Source organism: Paroedura picta, chromosome 9, assembly GCF_049243985.1.
Source record: "Paroedura picta isolate Pp20150507F chromosome 9, Ppicta_v3.0, whole genome shotgun sequence".
NCBI classification, from domain to species: domain Eukaryota; kingdom Metazoa; phylum Chordata; class Lepidosauria; order Squamata; family Gekkonidae; genus Paroedura; species Paroedura picta.
In genome coordinates this window covers 11,071,978-11,092,990 of record NC_135377.1, presented here as the reverse complement: position 1 = coordinate 11,092,990, position 21,013 = coordinate 11,071,978, and the positions used below count along the sequence as shown (strand labels likewise).

The window sequence follows — 21,013 nt, the reverse complement described above, 5'->3', positions numbered from 1 at the left end:
CCCTTGAGTCTTCACAGAATCAGCCTCTCCGTCAGATGGCCATCTAGCCTCAGATGGAGAATCCACCACCTCCCAAGGGTGGCAGTTAATTGATTTTTAGTCCAATTTCTAAATTTGTTAAACATTTATCAGGTGATATATGGTTATGTTGACCCCCTCTCCCAAAATGGCCATTGACTGGAAGGGGGGAGGCCCCAGGTAGGCGTGCAGAGCTCTGCTTCCCAACCATATTCTGCACAATCTGGGGTTTCTCAAAGCCTGAAGAATATTTCAAGGGTTTGTCAATTGTAATTATGTTAAGAAAGGCTGCATTGGCCTGACGTTGCAGAGTGTCCTTGCAGATCTGCTCCATAATAATAAATTCTGTCGGAACTGCCGCACTCCCTAAGCCCGTTTGGAAATTGTGCCGAGCTGTTCAGAAATGGGCTTGTGTGACCGCAGTGTCTCCTTCATACCTGCCGTGTCAGAGTGAGTGACAGGGAAGGGGTAATCACCTGATGAAATCAGACTTGGATGATGATACGCTGAATCTTTCTTTCCTGTTCCCTGGGGGGAGAAGGTGTAACTTTCTCAGACAAGCAAAATATATCAATCTGATGGCACTTGGAAAGCAATCCTACTTGAAGTGCATTGTCTTAAGCTATCTATATCAGGAGAAAGCTGGCTGGGGTAATGCACCTCAGGCCCCGAGGGCTGTTTGTTTTCTTTAACAAATGAGGCTCTTGACAAGTGCGTTTGCAGCGTAGCCCATCCAGGTGCTGGATGGGAGATCTCCACACCTGGATGGCTTACAAGTGGGAGGCCTGTGAGATTAGTTTTGTTTAAACAGGAGGCACGCCAGAGCCGTCTCTTCAGTCTAGCGTACGAGCCCGGAGAGGAATCATGAACCGCTTGAAATCCATAGGCAAGATCCGGAGACGGCTCGTGGAGGCCAAGAACCAGTCGTTCCGACCAGCCAAAGCGGATTTCAGCCACAACGAGAGCGTGCGGCTGGCCACCGACGCCTTCTTGGACGGCGGGGTCCAGTCCTACTTCAAGGCCTTGGAGGAAGAGGGAGAAGTGGACTTCCTGTCTTCGGAGGAAGTACGGTACATCGAGAGAAACGCCACGGAGCCTTACTATGCCAACGATGCTCACGCCGATGGAGAAACTGGGCCCAGGCAGACCAACGACGCCAGGTCCGTGCAGTCAGGGACGTATTTTCCACTTGCTTCAGAAAGCAGCGAGCCGGCCCTTTTCCACACCTGGAGCACCACAGAAAAGCCCTACCTGAAAGAGAAGTCAAGCGCCACCGTGTATTTCCAAACCAATAAGAACAGCAATATCAGAGACCTTATACGCCGGTGCATTAACAAGACAAGCCAGGTATGGGGATTGAAATTTGGTGGGCAAGGGTAGCTCTTCCATAGGGGCAGGTTGGGCCCAGGGTATTAAAATTTGAGGGAGGCCTCTGGAGATAGAAATAGAGCTCAGATCTCTGTTGTCGCATGATTTCTGGCTCAGCCAGTTCCCCCAGAAAGTACTCTCTTTGGAGATGCTCAGCAGTGACTCCACTAAGTTGGCAGGGCAACACAAAACGTATTTCTTTTGTGACTTCACTTGCCCTACCTTTTCTTCCCATTGGGGACCCAAAAAAATCTCAAATTGTTTCCTTCACCTCCATATTATCTTCCCCACAGCCCTGTGAGGCATGTTAGGCTGAGAGTGTGACTGTTCCAAGGTCGCCCAGCAAACACCCATGGAAGAGCAGAGATTCTTAGTCTGTCCTAGTCTGACAGTCTAGCCCAGGGGTAGTCAAACTGCGGCCCTCCAGATGTCCATGGACTACAATTCCCAGGAGCCCCCTGCCAGCATTCGCTGGCAGGGGGCTCCTGGGGATTGTAGTCCATGGACATCTGGAGGGCCGCAGTTTGACTACCCCGGGCTAGCCCAAGGGCCCCCAACATGGTGCCCACCAAGTATTTTTAGAATGTGGGTGTGGCCAGGTGGGGGCTACTGCCCAGCAGTACTTCTGATTGGCAGATTTAACAAAATCAAACACACCTGCCCTATCTAGATCAGGGTTTACTATTAATCTACCTAACATGAATATGGTTCTGGATCTACTAATATCTGAGATAGCATTGGTTAAAAAGTTGAGACTGAATTATTTTCTATCAAATACCCTTGGATTAACAATAGACTTTTATCACTGTATAGCTTTGTCAAGATTGCTACATGATGTAATGTCTATGTAACTTTTTAAAAATAACTTTTTGAAAGTTTTTGGTTACCTGAAAAGGAGAAAAAGTAATAAAGAAGAAAAAAGAGAGAAGGAACGAGAAGGAGAAGAGTAAAAACACAATAGAAGGAACAGACATATAAAAGTCATATAGAAAACAGTTCATCAGTTTCTCGTTTATCATACCTAATAAAATACATTGCAATACCTTTGTTTATGTAACTTTTGAAATCCATTAGAGAGGGATTTTAAAAACAAACATTCACCTACCTTACAAGGTTGTTGTCAAGGTGACTAAAATAAGGATACGTGAAGGATTGTCAGTATGCCGAAAGGTCAACCATGATGCTGATCTTTAGGGCTGCCAACTTCTGATTTCTCAAGGTTGAGAAATTTCCGTTCCCAGTGCTCTGTTTCTGCTCTGTTTTTTTCCTCCCAGGTCTTGGTTATTTTGATGGATGTATTCAGCGACGCCGAGATCTTCTGCGATGTCTTAGAAGCCGCGAACAAGCGGAGGGTCTTTGTCTACCTGCTGCTGGACCTCAGCAACCTCCAGCTCTTCACCGAAATGTGCAACAAACTCCATGTCACGGAAGATCAATTCAAGGTACCCTTGATCATTGCAAACTCCCGGCTGGTTGGCCTTTGTACGTGTTCTTTCGAATCACAGTAAGATCGTGCCCATTTCAATAATAACAATAACAACAATGACTTAATTTTTATAGTCCGCACTTCCCAGTCGGTTCAAGGCAGGTAACAACAGGATTCATGCAATTAACTTTACACTGATAAAGTTTTTAATTAGATTAAATTATGTTAATTCAATTATGTTAAACTATATAAGAGAACCTCCCTCTTAAACTAGTGGAAGGATCACAATTTTGTAGGGTGGTTGGTGAGTTTTTTGGACGGTGCATTTGCTGATTTGTAGGTAGGAAGGTCAGTGTTTTCTTGGTATTGATTACCTGGCCTCAACCGTAGGCCTGGAGGAATAACCGTCTTGCAGGCCCTCCGAGACTTACAACTTTGGTTTGGGGAAGAGTTAATCTTTATATTGAATTCCTCAGTGCATCCGGAGGAAGGGGCAAATTTGGGATGTTGTTCAAAGGCGGCAAATGCTGGTTTATTGGATGTTTTCCTGTTCCCATTTCAGGCCAATTCAGATATGGACTTAGTTATCCTATACTTTGTTATTATTATGCTTTGATTTATTGCCCACTGTTCCCAGTGGTTCATGGCAGGTTACATCAATCTCAATAAAACCCCATTAAAACCCCAGGCATAAAAAAAAATCACAATCTCATGAACATAAAATAAAAAAGCGGAGAAAATAAAAAACTTCTCCCTTCTCCCAATACTCAGAGGGAGGTGGGAAGAGGGGGTAGATGAAACCACAGCTGCCATACAAACACTATTTTGCAATTCATGTTCGTATAATTCCTCACTGCCTTGGATGTTATAGTGCAGCCTTTCTCAACGTTTTTACCATTGAGAAACCCCTGAAACATTCTTCAGGCTTCGAGAAACCCCAGAAGTGGAGCAATCGTACAGAATAGGGTTGGGAAGTAGAGCTGTGGACACGCCCACTCAGGCCCCTCCCCTTCCCACCCCCTCCAGGCCCATCATTGGCCATTTGGGGAGGGGAGGGGCACGGGTCGACATGACCATAGATGGTCCTCTCACCCAATAAATGCTTAAGAAATTTGAAAAGTATATTAAAAGTCGATTAACTCCCACCCAATCGGGAACCCCTTCCACAGATGTCAAGAAACATCAGAGTTTCACAAAGGCCTGGGTGAGAAAGCCTGCTATAGTGAGAAGGACAGAGGATAAATATTCTACACGAATAAAAACTTGGCATGTATTTAGCATCAGTAGACAAATAATAATAAAGAGCCTCTTGTGGCGCAGAGTGGTAAGGCAGCTGCCTGAAAGCTTTGCCCATGAGGTTGGGAGTTCGATCCCAGCAGCCAGCTCAAGGTTGACTCAGCCTTCCATCCTTCCGAGGTCGGTAAAATGAGTACCCAGCTTGCTGCTGGGGGGTAAACGGTCATGACTGGGGAAGGCACTGGCAAACCACCCCATATTGAGTCTGCCATGAAAACGCTAGAGGGCGTCACCCCAAGGGTCAGACATGACTCGGTGCTTGCACAGGGGATACCTTTACCTTTAGACAAATAATTGCCCCAATCCAAATGGGCCATGCTAGCCCAGTCTTGAGACTAAGGTCAGCCTTGGCTGGTTACTTGGATAGGAGACTACCAAGGAAAGCGAAGGCAGGCAGTGAGAAAACCCCTTCTTCTTATCTCTTGCCTTACAACCCTATGCGGTCACCATAACTCTGCTGCAACTTCCACACACAGAGGGCCAATAACCTCTTTATCAGGGATGTCTATTAGTTGCATAGTATTTAGGGGAGACCAAGGCTGTAATCCACTCTCTGCCCAGGGATCGTAGGGCCAGTGATGATGATGGTGAGGATGTATTTAATTTGGTATATATACCACCCTCCACAAGAGCCTCTTGTGGCGCAGAGTGGTAAGGCAGCAGACATGCAGTCTGAAAGCTCTGCCCATGAGGCTGGGAGTTTGACCCCAGCAGCCAGCTCAAGGTTGACTCAGCCTTCCATCCTTCCGAGGTCGGTAAAATGAGTACCCAGCTTGCTGGGGGGTAAACGGTAATGACTGCGGAAGGCACTGGCAAACCACCCTGTATTGAGTCTGCCATGAAAACGCTGGAGGGCATCACCCCAAGGGTCAGACATGACCTGGTGCTTGCACAGGGGATACCTTTACCTTTACCTTTACCACCCTCCATAGTGGCTCAGGGCGGTTTGCAACAAAAGGAACAAGCAAAAGTGTATTAATGTTAAATAATATTGATAAAACCATAAAAAGCATTAACAGTAACCACTTCAATAAAAGCATTAAAAGCATTAAACCATCTTGGCGCACCAATGTAATCTGCAGGCGTAGTCTGGCTGCAGCAGTCATCATGGGGCTTTTCCCAAGGAAAGGCCCACTGGATGTTCCTGATCGCTTGTTGCTGAGCGTTCACATTCTTTTCCTAACCTACCTGACCAGGTTGTTGTCAGGATAAAACAAAGGACAGGAGAATGCTGGATGCTGTTCTGGGTCTCCCTTGGGGAGAAAAGCTGGGTAGGAAGTAGATAAATAGCGAGTCTTTCCTAGCTGGGGATGTAAGCTTTTAGGGGAAGGGTTTGTGACCGGTAGCTTTAGAACCCAACACGGCTCTTTAAAAACCCAACAAGAAATCTATTGGAGTGGTAGATGGGCTGCTTGGGGAGCTTGGTCTGTTTAGCCTGGAGAGGAGACGACTGAGAGGGGATCTGATAACCATATTCAAGTATTTAAAAGGCTGCCATATGGAGGATAGAGCAGAATTGTTCTCTCTTGCCCCAGAGGGACAGACCAGAACCAATGAGATGAAATTAATTCAAAAGAAATTCCGTCTAAACATCCGGAAGAAGTTCCTGACAGAGCAGTTTCTCAGTGGAACAGGCTTCCTCGAGAGGTGGTGGGTTCTCCATCTTTGGAGATTTTTAAACAGAGGCTGGAGAGCCATCTGACGGAGAGGCTGATTCTGTGAAGGTTCAAGGGGTGGCAGGTGACAATGGATGAGCGAGAGGGTTGAGAGTGTCCAGCGTAGTGCAGGGGGTTGGACTAGATGACTCAGGAGATCCCTTCCAACTCTATTATTCTATGATGCTAGAATCACTAGTATGCGAAGGGCATGTGCTTAATGGGCTGTTTGGGGAAAGTATATACGTGAGTAGCTGCCAGTAATCCAAGTCTGAACCCTGTGCAAATTAATGCCACTGCACTGAAGTCATCACAGCATGTTCCTGGGTATTCCTTACTGTGAGACCACAGAGGTTTCACTTCCCTGTGACAACCAGCACGATTTGCTATCATCACCCTTAGGCAAAGACTTAATGTGCAAATTGTTGACCTTTGATGCTGAGATAGGAATGGCTGTTCTTGCTTCCGGTCTTTGAAAGATCGTTACAACTATGGTACAAGTAGAGCGCATGAGATTTGCATGGGATACGCCAGGTTCTAATCACCTAAGGCCGGTCACTGGTTTGACTGTTTTAAATAGGAAGAGATCTGATCACGTCGCTATGCCTGTGCATATTTGGGGGTGCTCAGATGCCATTGTTTATCTTGGAATATTGATTCCTAGAGATATTATGCCCATGATTATACTGAATTTCAATAAGACGATTGCTGATACTGTATATCTTTGGACCTGGACCAATGGGAAACCTTAAACCTGCCTTTATGGGGCCAATGCATGCACCATTAATATTATACCTCAGATTCTATGTTTTATAGGCAATTCCTTTTCACATACCTTATAGATATATTCATAAAATTAATACTTTGCTTGGGGAATGTAGGTGGGGTTCCGTACCACCTCGGATATCCTTAATGAGGGCACAGTTCCCATTTAATGAAAGAGGAACTGGTTTCCCTAATCTTAGTTAATATCATTGGGCATAATAGTTAATTTGTACTTGTTACTGGGATCTTTCCTCTTGGTCTCCTTTAGAAGCTTGCCTGGTGCCCTTATTTAGGTGCAGTTTATTATGCTGTGGTGGATCCTATTTCTCCTGTAGTTACTGCGACAAAATGTCACAGCTATACCAATCTGATCCATTTTCACTTGCAAAATTAACATTACGGGCTCATCCAGACTACAAATTGGGAAGAACTCTTTTGTATGGAAGGCTTGGACCGATAGGAGGGATTTTTATTTTGGACCAACGGAGAGACTATGAAGATGAGTTTTTGTCATTTTTTTCAGCTGAGGTCAAGATATAACTTACCAGACTCTGTTGAATGTCAATATTTACAACTGCAACACTTACAATACAACCCAGTGCTTACAGACAAGAATCTATGAGCAGAAGCTGATTTGATGGCCAATAAAATTGAGTATTAAGATTAACAATCACTGACGAAGGTGCAGGAAAATGGGCCAAATACCTGGGATACCGATTTGATTGTTGATCATGTTTAAGAAATGAAAAATATGAAAATATAACTCTTGGGACTTTTGTTGATTAAAATTGTGAAATCATGACAAAGAAGAAACCAATGAATAAATACTTTAGTAAATGTATCTAGCCTACAGATCTCCTTTTGGTTTGGGTTCAGTATTTACAACTGCAAAATTTGTCGGTATCTAAATATGGCCCCTTTGTAGTGTGTCTTTGTTTTCTTTCTTTTTTAAATCATACACACCAGCATTTGGGCTGTGGAACCTTCCTAGATCATTAAATCAACATGTCAATTATCAGTAATGCTAAATTCTACCTTTTCAGTTAGGCAATTAGGCTTCTTAATTGGCTCTTCATTCATCTCCATGCTCTGAAGTTTGACATCATTTGGACCTATTCAAGTGGGTAGCCGTGTTGGTCTGAAGTAGCACAACAAATTCTGAAATCGTATGGACCTTTCATTGTTAAAAGGCTGCTGACCCCTCTTGGAGGGAGATTTCCCATTTCTCAGGACGAAGGACCCCCTGGAGGAAGCTGTGGAGGCCAGCATGGTGTAGTGCAGGGGTAGTCAAACTGCGGCCCTCCAGATGTCCATGGACTACAATTCCCAGAAGCCCCTGCCAGCAGGGGCTTCTGGGAACTGGGAACTGTAGTTCATGGACATCTGGAGGGCCACAGTTTGACTACCCCTGTGGTTAAGAGCGACGGCTTCTAATCTGGCGAGCCGGGTTTGATTCCCTGCTCCTCCACATGCAGCCAGCTGGGTGACCTTGGGCTAGTCACAGCCCTGATAGTACTGTTCTCACAGAGCAGTCCTGACAGAGCTCTCTCAGCCTTACCCGCCTCACACGGTGCCTGCTGTGGGGAGAGGAAGGGAAGGCGATTGGAAACTGCTTTGAGACTCCTTCGGGTAGTGAAAAGTGGGGTATACAAACCAACTCTTCTTCTTCTTCCAACGTCACTGAGTATGTTTCCCAGGCAGGGAAGTGGAGCTGCCATATCCACTCAGGGATGGACCCTCTACCAGCCTGTAGGCCTTGGGAGGCACCCAGCAATGCTTACCCTTTACGCTAGCTGTGAGTGGAGCATTGAGGGCCACTTGTGCATTCCAATATAATGCACAAGTGGCCATGCCATGTGTGTTTGTCCCACAGTCCGTGTTATTTCACACACGTTGTGTATGGATATCCCCCGGAAACACAGTTGTGACTAATCCCGCATAAGAATATTCATCCTGACGTATCCTCAGTCTTGGAACTTGGGATGTGACCTTGCCCATAACTAGCACAGAGCTAGCCAAAATACAGGTTTCCATGGATGTCCTCCCATCATATATTCAAATCATCCGCCCACTGCAGGAGGGGGCTGTGGTTGCAGCGGCAGCCAGGAACATACGTCTGAAACCATCACATTAGGGATTGTGTCTCCCCCCCCCAACCATGTATACCCATCTGAAACAGCTTTCAGCTGTTTAATATTTGTGCAAGGCCATGGTGGGCGGCCCGTGTGTGGACTTCCCTTCCAGTCCATGGGCCAATCAGGACGCAACCCCGCCCACCCAGTCAGGGGCAATCTGGTGCTATGGGTGCCAGTATGCCCCTGCCTGCTACCAAGGACATAGGTTGGTGCAGCTCCAGGTGCGGCTCCAGCAAGCCATGGAGTTCCCACCCGCACTGACCGGTGGGCTGAGAAGCCCTGTCACCAGGAGGGCTCTTGGGAGTAGTTGGGAGGGAGAGGGGACTGGCGGCCACCTCCCTCTGCCCCCTAAAGCCCCATTGTAGCCTCCTTAGCCCTTGGCAGGGCTCTGGGGGGTGGTTGGGAGGGAGAGATGAATGGCACCCACTTCCCCCTCCCCCCTAAAGCCCAGCCACGGCCCTCGCTGGGGCTCTTAGGGGTGGCGGGGAGGAAGAGGAGACTGTCCACCACCCCACCCCCACCCCCACCCCCAAACCAATGCACTGGCCCGCACCTATGCAACGGACTTTAATTCTAGTACACTAATAATTCTCAGAGGGAAGGATTGATAGTGGCAGCCAGGAAAGTATTAGAATGCAAGCAGCATTTACAAGCATCAGCATTAATAGACGATTATGTCATGTTCTTTGCTCTTGACAGAATATTTCCGTGCGAAGCGTTACTGGAGAAGTTTATTGTGCTAAATCAGGCCGGAAATTCTCCGGGCAAATCCAAGAAAAATTCATCATCTCCGACTGGAGATATGTCCTCTCCGGTTCATACAGGTAAGAACAGTTGTGTAACAGAGTTCAGGTCAAGGCAGTCCCTTGAGCCACACTGCAGGTCCTTAGCGTGTGTTTGGCACCTGATGAGACCAGCCGTTGTTCTCTGGTGAGCAGACAAAGGCAACAATTTCGAGCTGCCCAAGCATTCTTTCTTGAATTTGGAAAAAGCATCGGCAGAGCTGCAAACTGCTCCGCAATGCATCCTGATTTGGGGACTGAACTCTCAGTCCTTTATATTTCAAAATGGCACCAGGGAGAACTCTCCACTTGCCCTTCCGAGCCAAGGGGCACCACTGCAACCCATGCTAGAAAGGCCATCACAGGGATATTCTGCACCGCTCTCCTGATTCTCACGGCCTGCAGAGGCTGGAAGAAGAGATGGAGGGAATAAAGGTAAAGGTAAAGGTAAAGGTATCCCCTGTGCAAGCACCAAGTCATGTCTGACCCTTGGGGTGACGCCCTCTAGCGTTTTCATGGCAGACTCAATACAGGGTGGTTTGCCAGTGCCTTCCCCAGTCATTACCGTTTACCCCCCAGCAAGCTGGGTACTCATTTTACTGACCTCGGAAGGATGGAAGGCTGAGTCAACCTTGAGCTGGCTGCTGGGATTGAACTCCCAGCCTCATGGGCAGACAGATTCAGACAGCATGTCGCTGCCTTACCACTCTGCACCACAAGAGGCTCTTAGGGAGGGAATAGAAGGGAGCAAAAAGAGGAAGGGGGGGGAGAAGCAACAGTGGGAAAACAAGACTGGGTAGCAGGAGGTTTTACGCAACTATCCACTGGATTGGAATAACTTGTTTTTTGAACATTTTACATAACCAGGCCAGCAAGTACTGTGCAGCATTAAGAAGAGGATGCCGGCCAAAAAAATGGTTGAGCGTGGCTGCTTTAAATTGTGGGTGTCAGGAGGGATCGAACCCAGGACTTTCTGCATGCAAAACAAATAGTATACCTTCAAGCCACCCTTCCCCTAAGTGCTTAGTTAATGTTTATTAATTCCATTGGGACTAAAATGCCTTTTCTCTTTCTGTCCTTTTGGATTAAGTGAAAAGGTTAGTGAGGCCAGCCATTTATACAAACTCTACTATAGGGCAGAGAGGGTGGCTACCCCATTGAACAGGCTTTGATTCCCCCAAAGCAGCAAGCTAGCAGCTAAACGGAGTAATATTTTACTACAATGGGGAGGGGGATTTAATCTCAGGTGCTAAACTATACAGTTCTGAATAATTCACGTTTATTGGAGGTCTCCCTTTCCCTGTGAGTTCCTGATCCATATGTGCGTTCCGACTTGAAGGGAGCAAGTCAAGAACAGTGACTCTTGCAGAGACATGGAGCAGCCTCCTTGAGGTCAGGTTATTCTGCAACATCTCTGCCTTGGCAGTTTGTACTCTGTTAAAAGAGGTGCCCAAGGGTGTATTCACATTCTGAATGATGAGCCATGGTGATAATTTGCAACTGGATGTTCCTAAGCGGACAAGACACTCCAGAAGAAGAGGGAGGGAGGGAGGAAGTTAGGCTGGAGCAGAACAACATGCAGAGAGACAGCAGGTATCTTCCTCATTGGGTGGGTGCTTTTAGCTCACAGGAGTATTTCTTTAAACCAGGAAGGTCCCTGCAGCCTGCAAGCAGTTCTTTCACTGTGCAGAATCTGGGAATGAATGAATGAATGAATGAATGAATGAATGAATGAATGATAGACCCACACAATTCTGCACTGAACAAACTAGACATCAAAATGCAAGGCTGAGGAGTCACACAGAGCCTGCAGCTGCAAAGCAGATTTCAACTGAGTAACTTTGACATTCGTTTCATGGGTCGTTGGCAGCTGGCTGGCGCTACAGGGTGGGCTGAAGTGATCAAGAATGCACAGCGAGAATTCGCTGCGAGGGACGGCCTTCCAGGCCTGTCATCCTACGACTGGTACCCACAAACAAAAGCTTGCTCAATTCTGGCTACACCCAGCGTCTGCTTGTCAAACTCAATAAACCGCCATGCTGCAAAGTTCTTGATAGGTATTGCAGCAACTGTATTTCAGCTCCAGGTAGCTGTCTGGTCCTAGGCTGGAAGACCCAGTGAGTAAGAGTGAACTCAGACACGAAAAGCATCAGCTCAGCAGTTTGCTTGCAAGGCCTGGCGCATGGCAACGCCAACCAAATAGCTTCTCCTGCCACCTAAGCATTCTGCAATGCCAGGACAGGCAGCGAGCCAGAGAGATCCAGCAAAGCTGGCTGGAGTTCATAAATGCAAAGCAAATAGCCTGCAGATTCCTAAATACAAAAGGCAGCACTCAGGAGAGCCAGAGTTATGCTGGGAGTTCTGTGGAAGAGCAGAAGGATGCTTAAGGGGGTGGTGGTGGATGAAGATTAGAGAAGGGGGAGAGGGTTAATCTTTTTCCTCCCATGTGGTTTTGGAAGATACACGACGTCGTCTTTCTCCCCCTCCCCCCCCCCCCCGTGATTTCATTGAGGAAACATACAGGCTGTCCAGGGCTCATTCCGCACACACGGATAATGTACTTTCAGTGTGCTTCTGCAGCTGTATTTTCCTGTGTGGAACAGGAAAATCTACTTCCGAAGTGCATTGAAAGTGCATTATCTAACGTGTGCGGAAGGGGCCCAGGCCCGAGTTCCATGACCTTTTTGAGCTTGTAGATGCCTTTGTAGTTTTGACCCGGCATGGTAGGTGCAGACATAAAATGGCGGCCACAACACAGCTGGCGCAAGAGATGAAGTGCTGGGGTAGAAGCGGGTACACACCAGTATTTTTTTTAAACTACATAGCCAATCAAATCCCCAGTGGACAATCAGAGGTCTTCCTGGGCAAAGGCCCCTCCCCTGACCTCACCCACTTTCCAAAAATAATTGGTGGGAAAGAGGAAAGGTGTTAATGGGCGCCAGGTTGGGGACGTGTGGTCTAGATGTTTTCCACCACTCAACAAACAGCAGTTTGGGACTTGGGATTGATCCTGCTCTGATTCACCCGGCATTCCTGTCGCCTGCACTGTCATGCAAGACCGCCTTGTCCTGATAAACTGGTCCTACATCTGTCTTTTTTGCTGCAATGCCTCCCCCACCCTTCTGCCGTTCATCATCCTAGGCACGTCTGTCGCCTGAATGCCACCTTTCATGCAGCTGACAAAGGGGGTTATTGCGTACGACAGCTTAGGCCACAGTGAAGGTGTTAGTCTTTTAGCTGGTGGTGGGGGAAAGGGCTCCCTAGTCACATCTGATTTATGGCCACCCTGAAGGGTTTCACGGCAAGTGACGTTCAAGGGTGGTTTGTCATGGCCTGCCTCTGCGTCATGACCCTGGACTTCCTTGGTGGTCTCCCATCCAAACACTAAGCAGGGTTGACCCTGCCTAGCTTCCAAGATCAGACAAGATGGGGTTAGCTGGGGTCATTGAGGTCAGGGTGTCTTTTAAGTGGTAGAAGACTTTTTGTTCTTTTGCCTGCAGCCAGAGAACATGGTGAGGGGTCTGGAGACCAAGATGTATGAGTAAAGGTCTGTTTAGCCTGGAGAGGAAATGACTAAGAGGTAGTATGATAACTATCTTCAAGTACTTGAAGGGCTGTCGCAGAGAGGATGGAGCAGAGTTGTTTTCGGTTGGATCAGAACCAATGGGATGAAATTAATTCCAAAGAATTTTGGCTAAACATCCGGAAGAAGTTCCTGACAGTGGGAGCAGTTCCTCAGTGGAACGGGCTTCCTCAACAGGTGGCAGTTTCTCCTTCTTTGGAAGTATTTAAGCAGAGTCTAGATCAGCCTTTCTCAGCTTGTTTTCCATTGAGAATCCCCTGAAAAATTCTTCAGGCTTTGAGAAACCCAAGAAGTGGCTCAATCCTGCAGAATATAGTTAGGAATTATAGCTGTGTACCTGCCCACCTGGGGTCCCTCCCCTTCCCGCCCCCTCCATGTTCATCACTGGCCATTTTGGGAGGGGTGGGTGGGTTGACATGACCACATATGTTCATATCACCCAATAAATGTTTAACAAATTTTTAAAATATATTAAAAATTAATTAACCCCCACCCATTTGGGAAACCTTTCTAGGGCCGTCAAGAAACCCCAGGATTGAGAAAGCCTGGGCTAGAGAGTCCTTTGGCAGAGATGCTGATTCTGTGAACGTAGGTAGACTGGGAATGGATGGGTAGAGGGGATTGGGTCGGTGCTTGGCTCTTGTGGCCCTTCCTTGCATTCCCAGGGAAATGCCAATCGCCATGTAGGTGTCGGGAGGCGAATTCTCTCCAGACCAGACAGCCCATGGTTTCTGGTCTGGGTGGGGGTCATCATCTGGGCATGGAATTGGAGTCACTGTAGGTGGGCATGTAGTTGTGAATTTCCTGCATTCTGCTGGGGGTTGGACTAGATGACCCCTCCAACTCTATGATCCTGGGATTTCATGAACTGTTTAACAGAGTGCTAGCTCTCTCTTTCTCTCTCGAATGGCAAGAATCATGTTTAGGGAGTGGCAAACATAACAAAATATGCAGCAGTGTGTGAATTCCTTGAAACAAACATCCTGGATTTGTTCCAGGAAGATTTCTATCAAGAACCGAGCTTGCTTTGGGCTGGACAGATCTCTTTCACACCCTTGTTTGCTTTTCCCTAATACATATGTTTCAGCTTGAAAATAATAGGGGGTATTAAGCAACTTCTGGAAACACCGTGTTGCTTATTCAGAGCAAAGTTTTGCCCAAACCTGAAGTTCCCACCTCAAGCCTGAAAATAGGCCATGACCATGGGCGGCGAGGGGGAAGGGGCTGAATACTGATTTTTTGATGTGGATTTTCTCTTCTGATTAAATACGATCTGCCGTGGGGATAGGGGTAAGGCGCAAGGGCCCCAAACACTCCTCAAGAGGATTTGCAGATCATTTCCCTGGATTTACCTTTCCTCAAACAAACAAAAAAGCCTACCCCGTGTTCTTACTTGCAGAGAAGATAAGAAAATGCAGGCAACATATTTGGCAATACCGTTTTTTTAATTTAAAAACATGGCAAAGGCCTAATGGGCAGTAAGCCAGAAACCATAGTGAAGCAAATTGCTGGCCATTTAATTCATCCCCCAGCTTTTCGCAACTTTTTTTACTGTTGAGAAACTTCTGAAAAATTCTTCAGGCTTCGAGAAACTTTGGAAGTGATCAGCAGGGCACACGTCCTTGCCATGCCCCTGGAAGTCACATGTCACCAGAAGTGACATCACCCAGACACTCCCACTGGATGTGACATCATGCCCTGTTGCCCCCGCTCCCCCAACACCAGAAACAGCCTAGCAGCCTACTCTGCTGGTCTGGGAACAGGGCTGGGGCAGACATCGCCCGCCCCCCCATGCCCCCATTGCAGTTATATTAAAATAAGAGTACTAAACTCTCTAGAATCCAGGTGCTACCATGTGCAACAAGTCTCAGCCAGCAAGGATTTTTAAAACCGGGGCCTTTCCCCCTTTCAACCCCCTCCAGGCCCATCATTGGTCACTTTGGGAGGGGGGGCATGTCAGCATCACTACATATGGCCATATCACCTGATAAGACTTTTTAAAAAATTCAAACATATCTTAAAAATTATTTAGCCCCCACCCAATCAGGAAACCCTTCCAGAGCCATTGAGAAACCCCAGGTTTTCATGAAACCCCTGTTGATAAAACCTGTCGTAATCAAAGTCACTTCCGCCCATCACAGTACCCACGTTTCATTCTTCTTCCCACTAGCTTCACGTGGCTGTGCGGCCAGGTCCACCGCAACTTCCTCTCCAAGTTCACCGGCCAGGTGGTGGAGCTGTTTGACGAAGAGTTCCGCCACCTCTATGCCTCTTCCAAGCCCGTGGCCGGCCTGAGGCCCCCGTCACACACCACGCGCGTCTTGCTCAACGAGACCACGGCGGCTACCCAGGGCAGCCTCAGCAGCGGCCGAGGAAGAACCCACACCCGGTCAGATCTGAGCAGCAGCGGGTCAAACCACAGCTCCTCGCCGCCCAAGCAGCCTCCCCGGTCTCCGGCTTACAACGGCCAACCCCTTTCCCCTCCTCCACTCAACAGAGCCCACCCTTTCCAGAGCTACACCCCGTTCAAGACGACCCCACCGCCGAGCAGCGTCCAGGTCAACTACTACCAGCGGAAGTACATCACCGATTCACCAGCGACCCTTTACAACAGTGTGAACCTGTACAGGTCCATGAGAATCTGGCCAGAGGAAGTCAACAGGGGTCCGCTGAATCCAGTCTGGAGGTGTCTTCAGAAAGTGAACTTGATCAGATGACTGGGGGAGAGGGGGATGGTAGTGTCTAAAAGAATCGAGAGCCGTCAAGTCACAACCAACTTAGGGCAAGAGAGGAGCAGAGGTGGCTGGCCATCTCCACCTCCTTGGTGGTCTCCCATTCAAATGATAACCAGGACCGACCCAGCTTAGCTTCAAAGCTCTGACAAGCTCATACCCGGGGGTGGGGGAATCTGAGTAAGGCATGAGGGGAGAAACGTATTGCAAGAGTCTTCTGGGTGATTCAATGTCTCTTGCAAGCATACCTAAGATGTTCTCAGAGTGCCAGCATGGTGAAGTGGTTGAAGAGCAGTGGACTCTAATCTGGCGAGCCACGTTTGATTCCCCGCTCCTCCTCCACTTGTAGCCGGCTGGGTGACCTTGGCCTCACCACAGCACTGATAAAGCTGTTCTGATGGAGCAGTAATATCAGGGCTCCCTCAGCTTCACCCACCTCACAGGGTGTCTGTTGTGGGGAGAGGAAAGGGACGGCGAATGTAAGCCACTTTGAGACTCCTTCAGGTAGAGAAAAGCAGCATATAAGAACCAACTCTTCTTCTTCAGTAATATCAGGGTTCTCTCAGCCTCACCCACCTCACAGGGTGTCTGTTGTGGGAGAAGAAAGGGAAGGCGAGTTTAAGCCTCTTTGAGACTCCTTCAGGTAGAGAGAAGCAGCATATAGGAACCAACTCTTCTTCTTCTTGGGTGGGAGACCACCAAGGAGGCCCCTGTGGAGGCAGATAACAGCAAAGCACCTCTTCTCACCTGCCTTGAAGCCAAGCAGGGTCGGCCACGGTTGGCATTTGGATAGGGAACCACCCAAAAAGACTCTGCAGAGGAAGGCAGACTCTGCTTCATGCCTGTTTAGAAAGCCCCTTGCTGGGGTCCTTGTAAATAGGTCGCAATTTGATGGCACTCCCATGTGTATAAACTCCTGGGAGCCTAAGCTTATTTTGTCAGATGCCTAAAGCGCCCGTCTCTTCAGCTGATGCATCAACCCCAAGAGCAGCAGGCAGGAGCTGCTACCGAAGGCCGTGCCCCTGAGGAACTGCGTTGCAAATCAGAAAAATGCATGCTAGAAGGAATCAGGCTAAGGCTTCAAGGTGCTGCTGCCCCTGGACTCCAGTTTTAATTTGCTGCTAGCACAAAATAACGTCACTAGCTACCCATCTAGAATGACCAAATGAATCTAATGGCTCTTCCTTTCCTTACTGTTTTCGTATGGCAAATAAAACATTGAAGAAGCATTTTGGATTCGTGTGGATTACGCGTCGATGAGTAGTCGGATCGCTTGAGCCAAAATTTCAAGACCAAGGCAAAATGGAGAAGATACACGTTCTAATCCCCCCTCCATACAGAGAGAGAGAGAGAGAGAGAGGGTGAAATTGAAGAAAATCCTGGAAACTCCTGAATGCAATTCAAGACTTGGTCTGTTTAGCCTGGAGAGGTGATACGATAGCCATCTTTAAGTATTTAAAAGGGTACCATGTAGAGGATGGAGCAGAGCTGTTCTCTTTTGCCTCGGAGGGATGGACCAGAACCAGTAGGAGGAAATTAATTCAAAAGAAATTCCCTCTAAGCATCCGGAAGAAGTTCCTGACAGTCAGTGGTTTCCCAGTGGAACAGGCTTCCTCGGGAGGTGGTGGGTTCATCTTTGGAAATTTTAAAACAGAGGCTGATTCTGTGAAGCTTCAAGAGGGTGACAGGTCACAGTGGATGAGCGATGGGGTTGTGAGTGTCCTGCATAGTGCAGGGGGTTGGACTAGATGACCCAGGACGTCCCCTCCAACTCTATAATTCTATGACTTGTAGAAATTAGTAGAAAAGGGTTTTTAAATGTTATGACTAAAAAGCCAAACAGTACCCTTGTCAGAAAACAGCCACGAGCATCGAGATAATCTGGCAATCAGAGTCAAGGTTGCTCCGTTTTTCATCTGGAGATGCTCGGAGGTGGTTTGCCCCTGCCTGTCTGCAGCCCAACCCTGGCCTGCCATCTGCATTTGAAGCAGGACAAACCCTGATTAGCTTCTGAGATCTGAGGGGATCCGGCTGGTCAGGCAAATTCAAAATATGACAAATAACCAAATCAATCTTAGTCCGTGCAGCTGTCCTTTGCATGCTACCAAAGCCTCAATAGAAATACAAGAAGCTGCAGATGTACACCAAGGGGAGTCTTCGCTTCCTAGTTCTGGCTGGGTGGGCCCAGTTTAGCAATAACACTGCATTCTTTGCTGGCTAAAAACCTCTCGTTCAGCCTCTGCTGTGCTATTCCGCAAATGGCTATTCTGTAGGAGGGGCATCCGGGGATGTGGGGGAGGTTCTAGCCCATTAAGACCAGAGCCGGGATACTTGTGGTCCTGGCCGTGGTACCAAATCAGGCCTAGTCCCGGACCTCTCTCTCCCCAGCCATTCACTGCCACTCCACCCCCATTGAGCCACAGTCAGCCTGCAGACTCATAAAGCCACCCAGCCGCCACAGCCGACCGGATACCTCATACGGCCTCCCCGATGTCGGAACCCCACCCCACACACTTATGCAAGATCTTGACAAGCTCCCTTCTCACACCTGATATCCTGAGTTCCTAATGAGCCACCGCCCACTAGCAGGCTTGCCAGTTTCCAGGTGCTGGCTGGAGATCTCCCAGAATTACAATGGGTCTCTAGGTTACGGAGATCGTTTCCCCTGGAGAAAATGGCTGCTTCGGAAGGTGGGATCTCTCTCTCTCCTCCCCAAGCATCACCCCCCCCCAAAAAAAAACCCTTCAGGAATTTCCCAACCCCAAACTGGCACCCCTGCATGACTGGGTGCTGGGGTGGAGGCTGCATTGGTATTGGTGGGTCAGAAATTACACTACATAGGAACTGCATCAAAACTATCCAGGGAGATGCATACGTATCCTCACACAAGGTAGACTGGTACTTGGGGAGTCCGTTTGGGGCACAAACACACCGAACCAGCCATCAATTAACCATCTAACAGGTCTGGGAAATGCATCGCCTGTCTGATCCCAGTAAGAATGCCTGAGCTATTAAGAGGCTGGGAGGCAAAGCCTGAAACCATTATATGAGGCTGTCTATCCTGTATAAATGTAGGACATTTACCCTTAAATGTCATTATAGCCATGAGGCTAGTGTTTGCCAAACTCTGGAAACAGAAAAGAATCCCAGCATATAAAATAAAGGAATCTTATTTACAAATAAAACTATCAACGTTGCAGAAAAAAAAATTGAAGACTTAATATTGAACTTCTTTTGGATAGCAGCTTTATCTCATACAGAGCAGACAATGTGATTGTATCTATTTTGTGCGTGTGTCCTCCCAATTAGATTCCATTCATATATTTAGCTTTGTTCACTGTTTTTCTGAACTTTTGTTCATACTCTTGCTGTTCAGCATAGCTCGTATTCCTGTTTCTGATCTTCTAAAAACATTGGGCTTTATATTTTCATTTCATATATATGTAGTTACGGGCCCAGAAACAAGGGCTTGTACCCTGCCACTCTGCTGTAGAGCAGGGGTAGTCAAACTGCGGCCCTCCAGATGTCCATAGACTACAATTCCCAGGAGCCCCTGCCAGCAAATGCTGGCAGGGGCTCCTGGGAATTGTAGTCCATGGACATCTGGAGGACCGCAGTTTGACTACCTCTGCTCTAGTCTCCGAAGCCTCCCTCCTCACTGAAGAGCCAAGAAGGTGGACAAGCCCTGTCTTTCGGAAAGCGGCTTCTGACCCTGGAAAGCTGAGCAGCGGGATGCACTGATCCAATCCTTCGTTTTCTCACAATTCCCGCAAAAGTATGTCGGCAGATAGGCAGATGGCCCTTCAAAATCGCTCCCAGGGAACAAAGGTGTGGTCATTATTACAGCAAAATCCTTAAGAAAACATAGCGGTAGTTGGTGTATATTCAAGCCCCAGGTCTAAATCACCCAGAGGTTCCTGTCAACAGTTGTCAGAACAAAGCGTGAAAGATTAACAGCCACAAGGAATGCTTCAAGGGGAAAAATGAAGGCCACCCACCTGTACACACACCTTGATTTCCTGGAACGTGAACTGTTCTGATGTGGAAAGAAACTCACACGCACAAATCCACCAGCTGCTCAACCAGGAGAGCCCCAGAACTGATATTAACATTGCTATGCTCCAGTGCAAGTAACTGCGATGGAAGGGACTATAAGCCATACATCTAATACAACACTTGCCTTGAAGAGTTCATGTTTGCCTTCTCAAATATGCCACCCTTTCTCCCTTTGGGCAAGTGGAAGGCGTTCTATTCCCCACGTCCTGAACAAGCCCGTGACTTGGACAGCCCTGGCTAGCCGAATTGGGTCCAGTCTCGGAAGCTAAGCAGGGTTGGCCCTGGTTAGGACACCACTAAGGAAGTCCACGAGCCTCTTGTGGTGCAGAGTAGTAAGGCAGCGACATGCCGTCTGAAGCTGTCTGCCCATGAGGTTGGGAGTTAGATCCCAGCAGCTGGTTCAAGGTTGACTCAGCCTTCCATCCTTCCATCCTTCCGAGGTCGGTAAAATGAGTACCCAGCTTGCTGGGGGGTAAACGGTCATGACTGGGGAAGGCACTGGCAAACCACCCTGTATTGAGTCTGCCATGAAAACGCTAGAGGGCGTCAAGGGTCAGACATGACTCGGTGCTTGCACAGGGGATACCTTTATCTTTACCTTTTTAAGGAAGTCCAGGGTTATGCAGAGAAAGGCAATGGCAAGCTGCCTCAAAACATCTCTTGCCTTGAAACCCTGTGTAGAGAAATATAGATGCACTGGGGAACCAATATGGCAATAAAATATCCCAAATGGACTTGTATGGAGTCTTCTATCTTCAGTAATTCTTTATTCTTTATAATCCACACAAGTCCTGATGCGTTTCGCCTTATACATTTTTCAAGGGACAATGGCTCTTCGAAAATACAAAGGTAAAATTAGTGGTTGTTCAAGAAAAATAATTACGTGTATATTACCAAATTAACAAGGAGTTGTCATGAATTTATATTTAAGGACCAACTTCAACTTTATAAAGAAATCTCTTGACAGAGTATCTAAAACAGAAGTAAAATATTCAAATTATTCTGAAAACAGAATAAGTATATTCTTCAGTGACTGTAAAAATATAACAAGCTAATATTGTTATTATAGCATTAAACTTGTAGAAAAAAGAGAAGACAAAACAGAGACTTACAAGGTCATACTAACAATAGCTAAAACCTGTGTGGCATCAGCCGCTACTCCACAGCAAGGGAGATAAACCTGAACAAGCAGCAGTG

General features: G+C 47.5%; 1 protein-coding gene across 1 annotated transcript; it reads left to right on the top strand.

The window, feature by feature from the left end:
- Positions 1–868: 868 nt before the first annotated feature.
- On the top strand, positions 869–18,449 carry FAM83A (family with sequence similarity 83 member A). Its single transcript, XM_077351571.1, has 4 exons — positions 869–1,365; positions 2,661–2,828; positions 9,363–9,487; positions 15,199–18,449. Exons 1-4 carry the CDS (start codon positions 883–885, stop codon positions 15,743–15,745), a joined length of 1,323 nt encoding a protein of 440 aa, XP_077207686.1. The 5' UTR covers positions 869–882; the 3' UTR covers positions 15,746–18,449.
- Positions 18,450–21,013: the final 2,564 nt, after the last annotated feature.